Source organism: Lactuca serriola, chromosome 3, assembly GCF_051521515.1.
Source record: "Lactuca serriola cultivar US96UC23 chromosome 3, Lser_US96UC23_V15, whole genome shotgun sequence".
Classification (NCBI taxonomy): Eukaryota; Viridiplantae; Streptophyta; class Magnoliopsida; order Asterales; family Asteraceae; genus Lactuca; species Lactuca serriola.
In genome coordinates, this window is record NC_136410.1 from 226894741 (window position 1) to 226906896 (window position 12156).

Consider the following 12156-nt stretch of genomic DNA (forward strand, 5'->3'; position numbering starts at 1 on the left):
TACTGTTCAGCTCAGACTCTCCTACAAATCAACAATTATCTGAGTTAATCAAAGAACGCTTCACCGAGGCCTTTTCCCGGTTTGATGGTCTTCAACAGTTGTTTGAGGATCATCCGAAGGCTGATTCCCCAAAAGGGGGAAATGAAGACCAACAAGTTCATCAAACCCAACACACTCCAACACCTCAACCATCTCCTCAACCAACTACGGATGCGGAGTAACACATCTATCCCAGTCCCTCACCTCAAAGAACTTTCTCTCACCAAACTCCTCCCCGACAAGAAACCCCTCCCCAATTCAAAAGCTTGGAACTTGACATGTCTTTAGATCACTCAACGGACTCTCCATCCATGATCCAAAGAAAGAAGGACTGGCGTGCTGCTAAATTTGCTGAAGAAATCTTTCGACAGCATGGTTTTGATACAACATTGGATGAGACCCTGATCAACTCCTGGGTGAACCCCCATCGACGCTTGCTTGATGATGACTACAAGCCATATATATGTCATATGCTAAACCGCCATCGGACAGATATTGGGGTATCCCAATTTCTCCTAACTCAACTTCTATTGAGAAGATATCGTCAAATGACCGCCCTGACGGCGTATCAAGCTACAAGATCTGGAAATTCATGAAGACTGAGTTTGTACAGTATCAATTGAGCAGAAGAGGTTGCGAGTACATCCGGACCCAAGTTTAAAACTGATCAACTATATTTATCTGAGAGGTAACTATATTTATCCGAGAGGTGACTATATTTATCCGGACCCAAGTCTAAAACACCACGAGTAGACTTTGAGGTATGTAATCAGGTCTGGGATGGATATAGCCTGATCAACTATATTTATCTGAGAGGTGACTAACATATGCCTGGAATGGTCGTGGTTTTGTAACAAGTCTAAAACTTACCAATTATATATACAAAGGAACTCTAGAACCGAACATAAAGTTAAAATACCATAGGAGTATTTTATGGCACTATAGCACTAGAACATTAATGTTTAGGCCTCACTATTTATCAAAACTAGTAGTCATAAAAGGCCTTCTCACCAGAATAAACCAGAATCAGTGAAAACTAAGGACCCTTGCTGGTAGACCTATAATTGCTAAGTGTATACGTTAGGGTTATATGTAATTAAGATTTTATAGACTTAGAATTTATGAGTTCCAACTTAACTCCTGTTCCTTGTTTGGTTGTGGTCTTAGGGTAGAACCACTTATTCGAAGGTATTTTCGATCTTGGTTATATACAACTTGTATACACTACGTGATTATAAGAGGACCCGGTATGGATCACATTATACAATTTCATTGGAAGTATTTCTATTAATCTCATAACCTGATTTTACAATTGTTTACTTGTTTTAGTAGACTTCAATTGTGAATCGCTTATAGAATACTTTAAAAGTCAGGATATGATACGTTTAAAAATAAGATAAATCTTGTTCAATACCACCTGAATCATGACCACTATAGAGGACTTATCATCATTTCCTCTTTAAACCTTATGGTAGAATGATGCCGCCACGTAAATCTATCAGGCGTGTCAACAAAAACACGTCAAAAAATCCAACTCCACCACTGTTGCCACCACCATAGTATGACCTTGCTATTTTCCAGGCTGCGGTAACAGCCGATGTGGCAGCCGCCATGACTCAAATCAACGCAAGTGGTGCCAGTGGGGAGAGTAGTGGTGCGAACAATTCTAACCACGGAGAAAGCCACAAACAACCAAGGGAGTGTTCCTACAAATATTTCACTAATGGCAAACCCAAATCCTTCAATGGAAGCGAGGGAGTCATTTCCCTACCGCAGTGGTTCGATAAACGGAGTCAGTCTTCAAGATTTGGGCATGCCCAGAAGGGAGCAAAGTAAAGTTAGTTATCTGCACTTTCTCTGACAAGTCCCTTACATAGTGAAATGGCCATGTCAAGTCATCAACCCTCATAGTGGCTAACTCGATGGGCTGGGAGAACTTAAAGGCCATGATGGTGGAATAATATTGCCTAAGGGGCGAAGTACAAAAGCTGGAGCAAGAGCTTTGGAACCTTACCATGACAGGCTCTGACATATCAGCCTAGACTGCCAGATTCAGTGATCTAGAAGCACTATGTCCCGGGATGGTCACCACGGAGAGTAAGAAGTAGAGAGATACATTTGGGGACTATCTCCCCATATTCAAGGGAATGTGTTAGGTTAAAACCCTATTACTGTCGATAGCGTGGAACGCTTGGCCCAAAGACTCATCGATCATGGAGTCTGCCAAGGCACAATGACCCCCGTCACCGAGCAAACGAAAGGGTGTGACCACATAAGACAGTTCTAGAACAAAAAGAAGAACCAACCGACATAGAATCCTGCCACGAAACAACAGATTGTTGTGGTTCATGCTGCCACTACCTTTGCTACTCCAGCACCAGTGAAGAAATATGATGGAAACCTAACTAAGAGCAAAAAGTGCAATTTTCATCACCAAGGACCCTACTAGGAGATGCATTACAATAATTTCAAAAGGAAGGGGCACAATGCCCGTTTCTGTTAGGCACCGGCACAACCAGTCACCCAGGTCCCCAGCGTCGGAGTAAGCCAGGCTTGTTATGGGTGTTGTGAAACATGACATTTCAAGAGATATTGTCAGATAGCAAGGAATGATGGTGGTGTGGGTAGAGTGTTGGCAATAGGGCACGAAGAAGAAATACAAGATCCCACGGTGGTTACCAATATGTTTCTCCTCAATAACTCATATGCATGCATAATATTTGATAGTGGTACGGGGAGGAGTTTTGTGAGCCACAAGTTTTAACACATGCTCAAACAAAAACCCCAATCTCTAAATGAAACGTTCACCGTAGAAATGGCAAACGGAAAGACAGAGAGCAGTAACGACATATACATAAGATGTAACCTCACTCTAAACAACTATTCTGTCCAAATCGACCTTATGCTAGTCTAAAAAAACTTCGACATTATCATTGGCATGGATTGGTTAAGTCCTCACCGTGTTGATATCCTGTGCTACGATAAGGTTGTTCGCCTTAATCTGCTAAGTAGTGAAACCCTCATCATTTATGGAGACAAACCCGGTACGAACCATCAAATCATTTCTTGCGTCAAAGCCCAAAAATATCTACGCAAGGAATACCATGCATTCTTAGCCCACGTTGTGGATGAGAAACAGGAAGTAAAAGACATCGAGAGCATTCCAAATGTTTGTAATTTTCCTGGCGTTTTTCCCGAAGATCTACCAGGAGTACCACCAGAACGCCTAGTCAAGTTCATAATTGAATTGATTCATGTGGCTACCCCCGTAGCTAAATCACTGTACCGTTTAGCACCGACAAAAATGCAGGAATTGTCCAGCCAAGTAAACAAACTGCTAAGTAAAGAATTCATCAGACCTAGCTTCTCACCTTGGGGAGCGCCGATCCTATTTGTGAAGAAGAAGGATGGATCTTTCCGCTTGTGCATAGACTACCGAGAACAAAACAAACTCACCATTAAGAACATACATCCCCTACCCTGAATAGATGACATGTTCGACCAACGCCAAGGAGCAAATTGTTTTTTAGAAATCGATCTGAGGTCGGGGTATCCCCAACTACGAGTATAGGAGAATGATGTCCCTAAAACAACATTTAGAACTCGTTACGGTCACTACGAGTTTGTATTGATGCCCTTCGGAGTAACAAATGTACCCACAGTGTTCATGGATCTAATGAACAGGGTATGTCGTCCTTACTTAGACAAATTTGTCATAGTATTCATATATGATATACTAATCTACCTACAAAGTAAGGAATAACATAGTCAGCACCTATGACAGGTCTTGGAAAAATTATGGGTGGAGAAGTTATATGCGAAGTTCTCAAAGTGCGAGTTTTGGATTCGGAGAGTGGATTGCCTTAGTCACGTGGTCTGCGAAGAAGGGATACACGTGGACCCCTCCAAAATTAAGGCAATCGAGAACTGGTCAGCACCAAGAACGCAAAAAGAAATTCATCAATTCTTAGGCCTTGCTGGTTACTACCGATGATTCATCCAAAACCTCTCCAGGATCGCTAAACCACTTATCACCTTGACTCAGAAGGGTGTAGCATTCAACTGGGAAGAGAAACAAGAAACTGCATTCCAAATGCTAAAGCAAGCTCTATGCAGCATATCGATCTTGTCTCTTCTAGAAGGGACAAAAGATTTTGTAGTATAGTGAGATGCATCCAATCAAGGGCTAGGCTGTGTACTTATGCAATGGGGAAAGGTTATTCCATATGCCTCAAGACAACTTAAGACACATTAGGTCAATTATACCACTCATGATCTCAAGCTGGGAGCAATAGTGTTTGCTCTGAAGATCTGGAGGCACTACCTTTACAGTACGAAGTGCACTATCTTCACAGACCACAAAAGTATCCAACACATATTCGACCAAAAAGAGCTCAATATGAGACAACGATGATGGGTAAAACTAATAAATGACTACGAATGTGAAATTCAATATCATCTAGGCAAAGCTAAAGTAGTGGCATATGCCCCTAGTCGAAAGGACTACTCAGGTCGTAGAGTAAAAACATTGATCGTGACTATCCATTCACTTGTCCACACAGATCAAAGAGGATGAGCTAGAAGCCTTGAAACCCGATAATGTGGCAGTTGAAGCCTTAAGAGAGATGGATAAAAACTTAGAAGTCAAGGGTGACGGAGTTCGTTATCTCATGAATCAGATATGTACACCGATGTTTGGTGGGTACAGAGATGTTTTCATGAACGAAGCACACAAGACTAGATACTCCTTTTATCCAGGTTCAGACAAGATGTATCTCGACCTCAAGAAACATTATTGGTGGCTAAACATGAAGGAAAAAATTGCTACCTATGTGGGCAATTGTTTTACTTGCGCCAAGGTCAAGGTTGAATACCAGTAGCCCTTGGGTTTACTACGACAACCAGAAATACCCGAGTGGAAGTGGGAGCGGATAACCATGGATTTCATAACCAAGTTGCCCAAGACAATGGGTGGTCTTGACACCATTTGGGTAATCGTTGATAGGTTAACCAAGTCCGCACACTTCCTATGAAATACCCCTTTCATACTTAATATTATTACTCTAAACATGCTACATGCATATTCATAAACTTATTTTACGTATATGGTCTTATTACAAAAGACTAGATACAAACCGACTATTAAGATTTTTACAAAGTTTTACATATATTACATGACTACCCATAAATTTATAATTCGTAAACATACATAAGCACTAAATACAAAAGTAATAGTATTAACTATTCTAAATCTTCCAACAGTACATGTCTATATTGGATGCTTATCACCTGCAATAGTTAAACACTGATAGGAATAAGCGGTGATGCTTAGTGAGTTCAACAATAGTTACAATATACACTATGCCATATACATAACAATATGACAGAAGAAAAGAAGGACAAGAACAACAATAGCATATGTGTATCGTATAACAGGCTTTGCTTATCAACCGATGATTTGATTCAACGATTTACGATCAATGAGACACATTAATTTCAACATGATATACATCATAAAGACTCCAACCTAAGAGACACAGAGAATAAAAAATTGTTGATTATCATTTTGCTAGAATATACAAACTTTCAATCCTACCTAGCCGTATGCCAATACCAACAGTGATATGAGTCATGCTCTACATGGCCAAAGGCACAAAACCAATACCAGAAGTGATACGAGACATGCTCTACATGGCCAGAGGAATAATATCACTAAATGATTAATAAGATACATGCTCTACATGGCCAAAGGCTCAAAGCCAATACCAAAAGTGATACGCGACATTCTCTACATGATCAATTGTATAAAATCAATACCTGAATAACACGGGAAAGCACATTTCACATATAACACATAACATATAATTGTCCCTATATTGAACTCACCGTGAAATAACCGAATGATCAAATAACGATTTGGACAACACTTCATTTCTATAAATGACTTTCTTTGATGAAACCGAGAGTTTTAGTTGAAAATCGGGTTTTGTGCGGGCAGAGTTTTGACTGAAAATATTATTTTCTCGGGGTCTTCGGTGCTCCGGGGCTTGCTTCGGTTGTTGGGGTGATTTCCTAGGCTTCGGGGGGTCTTAGGGTAATTTGAGAGTGAGTAAAGGGTGTAATAATGTGAAATTTGTAAACAAAATCTGGAGAGTCTCGCACTCTATTCATAGTGGCCGAAGTCCCATGTTACGTTGGGCGTAATTCTAGAGTAGTCAGGGCGTAATGCCTTGGTGTGTGCTCGGTTCTTGAGCCTCAGACGTGTCAAGGTTAAGACAATAGTGTCCTCCGTTCGAAGAAAGAGGCAACATGGCTGATTACGGACCTAGTTCGAGTACGCGTGGCGTAACTTCAAGTACGTTGGGCGTAAGGTTTCGGCCCGCCTCGATCTTTGTGCCCAGAACTTAAAAATACGTATCTTTCGCATAGGAGCTCCATTTTTGACATTCTTTTGTCCACGCGTAGGTGAAATTATGATCTACAACTTTCGTTTAGACTCTGTCGGCTAATTTTAATTTCATTTTTAATATTATATTTTTAACAGGCTGGGACAGGAAAAGTCCGTTAAAAATTCATAACTGCTTCATCTGACGTCTATTTTCATTTGTATTTTTACCATTGAACTACTATTGACGAGATCTTCGATTCTCGTTTAGGTTGTGTTAGCTAAAATTGTTCGATCTATAATTTGAGTTCCGGTCTCCATACTGCTATGTCGATTCTTAGAAAAATCATAACTTCTTCATACGAAGTCGGATTTGGACGTTCTTTTTATGAATCTCTCGGTTTAACGTATACTATGACTATCATTTACATCACAAAGACTAAAAAATAATTTCTCGTAAACTCACTTTTTACGTCATATGGCGTCGTGCCGGTTCTATCGTGAAACTTCGATAAGTCATAACTTCTTCGTTATAACTCGGATTTCGGTGAGGTTTTTTCCTAAATGATTCTAACGAGATAATTTACAAATTTCAGTGAAATAGATTTACTTAAATGTTATATTTTTAACCAGAATCTCATAAGACTTGCAATACTTTCAGAATGATTCAAAACATAGTTTTACTTCAAATCTCATAAAACTATCTTGTTAGAACTCAACGCTCAAAACCCTATAATATTTAATAATATGCATTTTTAAGCTAACAAGCTTACAAAACACGATAATTGAACAAGGTTGGTAACCTGTATGATATAAATACCTCCTCCTTTTGAGGATTTCGTCCCCGAAATTACAACTATTTAAACAAATGGGGATATTTCGCTCTTATCTCATTCTTATTTTCCTAAGTATAATTTGGGCCTGGATGGTGTTTCCACTTGACAAGCACCAACTCCACTTCTTTATTACGTAGATCAACCGTTCTTTCGTTTATGATCTCTTCAGGCTCTTCTACATATCTTATTTTATTGTCCAGTTTTACCTCGAATAACGGAACCACTTCATCATGTATGCTCAAGCATTTATGTAGATAACTCACGTGAAACACATTATGAATACCTGCTAGATTTTCAGGAAATTCCAAACGATATACTTGCTTACCAATTCTCTGGATGATTTTGAAAGGGCCAACAAATCTGGAACACAATTTTCCTTTCTTCCCAAATCGTATAATGCCTTTCCATGGGGATACCTTCATCACTACAAAATCACCCACCTGTAATTGTATGGGTCGTCTCCTCTTTTCTGCATAGGACTTCTGTCGATCCTAGGCTACTTTAATTCTCTCTCGTACGACTTGAATCTTATTAGCGGTGTCTTGAATCATTTCAGGGCCACCAAGGATTTTCTGTCCTACATCACACCAGCATAACTGAGTAGGACGTTTACGCCCATATAGTGCTTCATATGGTGGCATTTTGATTGAAGATTGGTAACTGTTATTATATGAAAATTCAACAAGAGGTAAGTATTTATCCTAGTTACCACCAAACTCCAAAACACATGCACAAAGCATATCTTCCACTATTTGTATTGTTCTCTCCACCTGACCATCTGTCTGGGGATGATAAGTTGTGCTGAGAGCAAGACGAGATCCTAATTCACATTGCATACTCGCCCAAAAGTGAGAAGTGAAGTGAGTATCATGATCAGAAATAATCTTATTGGCACACCATGTCTCGCAACAATTTTGTCCCAGTATACTTGTGCGTATTTCTCAATTGGAGCTGTTTCATGCATGGCAAGAAAATGTGCACTCTTCGTCAGCCAGTCAATAATTACCCAAATGCTATCATGCTGTCCCGTAGTTTTTCGCAATTTGGTAATAAAATCCATGGACAGTTCTTCCCATTTCCACATGGGGACACTAATACCTTCTGGAATTCCGTACGGATTTTGGTGCTCTGCTTTGACTTGTAAGCATACTAAACATTCTTGCACGTATCTTCCTATGTCTTTCTTTAATCGAGGCCACCAATAATCAACCCGTATATCATAGTACATTTTTCTAGTACCAGGATGTATTGATAGCTTTGACGTATGGGCTTTATCTAAAATCTTCTATCTCAATCCACCAACCTTTGGAATCTATAGCTGATTTTTAAATACTTTCAGTCCATGTGGATCATCAAGTAAAATATCAGCATAATGTACCATCCCTTCCTTCTTCACATTTTCTGGCTTTAAGGCCTCTACTTTCCATTTCTCTAGTTTATCAAGAATAGTGAACTTTATTGTAGTGTGAGTAATAACATAACACACACTGTTATGATAAACCTTTCTGCTAAGTGCATCAGCAACTACATCGGCCTTTCCAAGATGATACAAAATTTCACAGTCATAGTCTTTGATCAGCTCCATGGCTCGTTGTTGTCTCATATTCAAAGTTTGTTGACTGAATATATAATTGAGACTTTTTTGGTCGGTAAACAATTGGAATTTTGTACCAAAAAAATAAAGCATCCAAAGTATTAAGGCAAATCATACTACAGTGAGTTCGAGATCATGAGTGGGATAGTTCTTTTCGTAATCTTTCAGTTGTCTTGAGGCATAAGCTATCACTTTACCATGTTGCATCAACACACAACTGAGTCCCAACCCTGTGGCAATGCTATACACAGAAAAATCATTATCACCTTTTGGAGGCGTTAAGAGCGGAGCATGAGTCAAAAGATCTTTTAAAATTGAGAAAGCTTTTTCTTGGGCTTCACCCCATTCGAACTTTGCTTCTTTTCATGTGGGACTTGTGAGAGGTACAACTATATGTGAAAAATCTTTAATGAATCTCCAGTAATACTTCGCGAGACCCAAGATACTACGAATTTCAGAAGCATTATGGGGCGCTTCCCAATTCTGAATGGCTTCGATTTTGGTAGGATCTACTGATATTCCATCACCAAAAATCACATGGCTGAGAAATTGAATTCGATGAAGCCAAAATTCACATTTGGAGAATTTAGCATATAGTTTCTCCTTACGAAGAAGTTCTAATATTTCACGAATATGAAAGGCATGATCAACTTCAAACTTGAAATAGATTAGAATATCATCAATGAATACGATGACATATTTATCGAGCAGTGGATGCAATACCCGATTCATCATATCCATGAATACTGCAGGAGCATTTGTCAAACCGAATGGCATGACATGGAATTCGAAATGCCCATAATGAGTACGGAAATCCGTCTTCGGTACATCCTGCTTGTGTACCTTCAACTGATGATAGCTAGACCTCAAATCAATCTTTGAGAAATAGTTAACACCCTGAAGTTGATCAAACAAGTCATATATGTGAGTTAGTGGATACTTGTTCTTGATAGTTACTTTATTAAGCTCGTGGTAATCAATACACATTCGCATCGACCTGTACTTATTCGTGACAAACTATACCGGAGCACCCCAAGGAGATGCACTCAGTCAAATAAAGCCTTTGTCAAGTAATTCTTGCAATTGAATCATCATTTCCTTCATCTCAGCTGGTGCAAGACGATAAGGTGTCTTTGCAATTGGAGCAGCACCAGGCATAAGGCCAATTCGGAATTCTACTTGCCTATCCAAAGGAAGTCCAGGCAATTCATCGGGGAGAACAACAAAATATTCATTAACAACAGGAACATCATTTACTGTTTTCTTCTTCTCTTTTGAGATATCAACTGTATAGGCTAGATAAGTAGACACGAGCTTTTAGGAAAGAGATTGTTTTTAAGATTCTTTGTTCAACATAGACATAAATAGGATTCTCCCCTTTGATAGGAATGCGCACCATCTTTTCGTAACACAAGAGTAATGCACGGCTCATTGACAACCAGTCCATGCCGAGAATAATATCAAAGTTGGGCAACGAGATAGGAATCCGGTTCGCAAGAAAATTATAACCTTCAATTTCTATTACACAATCTTTATATATTTTATCAGCAAGTAATGACACATTTCCTACGGTATCTACATGAAATGGTTGGGCGAGTGTAAAATAAGCAATTTGAATAGAACGCACAAATTCGTCAGACACAAAAGAATCTGAGGCACCAAAATCAAATAAGATGTGAGTAGGTCTAGAATTAACGAGGAATGTACCAGTCACAACATTTGGGTCCTCGGGTGCCTCCTCTGCGGTAATTTAGAATGCACGACCTTTAGCTTTTGGCACCTCCTCCTTTTTAGTTGGAGTACTCTTTGGTTGTTCAACGAAAGCTTGACTCCCCGCCGTTTGACTAGTAAGAGTAGGGAAAAACCGCTTCCTATGGCTAGTAATACCACAAGCAAAGCATGTAACATTCTTCATTGGGAAAACGGGCTTCATGTGGCCTATTTCTATAACATCCCGAATTTTTGAAGTATAGTTGATCGGCTAAAAGTGTAAAATTAAGGAAGAGACTCGACGAGTAGGCCTCCTTACTCGCTGAGTCGGAGCAGGTTTTGGCACGGGTTAAGTGACCAACTCGCCAAGTCGGTAGCTAGGACTCGACGATTTGGTGCTGAAGAGAGAAAACCCTAATCTCGAGGGTTGTGCCCTATATAAAGATCATAACATCCTCTCCCCAGCCACTTTACCTTTCCTTTGAGTTCCAGAAACCCTTGATTCATGTAAGCTTCTTTTTGAGAGGATAGAACCTTGGAGGAGGGAACCTTGGAGAAGAAATTGTAGATCAAGAAGATTGGAGAAACGGGCTTTGCAGAGATTTGGTGTATTCTTCAGTTGGAGCTGTCATTCAAGGTATTAATCTGTTGCTTGAGTTTTTGTGCATCTAGATTTATCATTTCTGGAGTTTCTTAGCTTGAATGAGGTCTATCTTGAGTTTGGATTTAGATCTGAGGTTGCTACCTCAGATCTAGGCTTGAAATTGTAACATCCCAAAATTCAAGGACAAAAATTTCAATTTAAAATTTAACATATCACAAAGCGTTTTACCAAAACATTGTCAAAGTTACATAAATTAAAAACATCAGGTCATGTCTCAAAACAATATCATTGGAAACAAAGAAAATCTGAGTACGATCCCAAAAAATACAGTGCGGAAACCATGTGTGTGATGCGCCGCTACGCCGCCGGCTCTTTCCCCTAAGACGAAGAGGTACCTGAAACCACAACTAAAACTGTAAGCACGAAGCTTAGTGAGTTCCCCCATCATACCACATACCATATAATATCATCGGTATCTTTCAACCGGTAATCATCATCGGTATCTTTCAACCGGTAACAGCCATCAGTATCTTCCAACCGGTAATCATCATCGGTATCTTTCAACCGATACTGGGGACTTTTTCACCCCCTCTCACTAGCATATAATAACGAGATATGAACATACAATCAGGCATAACTGGTTACTGACCTACCTTACGGTCCTAGAGACCGATATCAGGGAAAACTAATCCCGACTACACACACAGCATATCATACAGGCATATCTCATAACCAAAGCACACAACCATACCAAGACAATTATCACAAAGATAATCATCTACCAAACACTATTATTGGTGGACCGGCATTGTGGCTGTAGACCCACCCCTACTGGAAGGTAACTCACCTCGAAAGGCTGGCTGCTAAAAAGCTGATCAGCAAATGTCTGACTGCTGCTCGGGGGATCCTCCGGCTATATTTCCATAAAACACTTATTTAGAAATTGATATTATTCCTAGGGTAAAATGACTATTTTACCCCTGACCGA

The 12156-nt window shown here is 39.7% G+C and overlaps 2 protein-coding genes across 2 annotated transcripts; both read right to left on the minus strand.

Annotated features, from left to right (window-relative positions):
* Nucleotides 1-9217: 9217 nt before the first annotated feature.
* Nucleotides 9218-9595, minus strand: LOC145096067 (putative mitochondrial protein AtMg00860). Its single transcript, XM_079033840.1, has one exon. The coding sequence runs from the start codon at nt 9593-9595 to the stop codon at nt 9218-9220; it is 378 nt and encodes a 125-aa protein (XP_078889966.1).
* Nucleotides 9596-9904: 309 nt separating this feature from the next.
* Nucleotides 9905-10787, minus strand: LOC145096068 (uncharacterized). Its single transcript, XM_079033841.1, has 3 exons — nt 10619-10787; nt 10251-10504; nt 9905-10168 (listed from the first exon to the last, which is right to left on the minus strand). Exons 1-3 carry the CDS (start codon nt 10785-10787, stop codon nt 9905-9907), a joined length of 687 nt encoding a protein of 228 aa, XP_078889967.1.
* Nucleotides 10788-12156: the final 1369 nt, after the last annotated feature.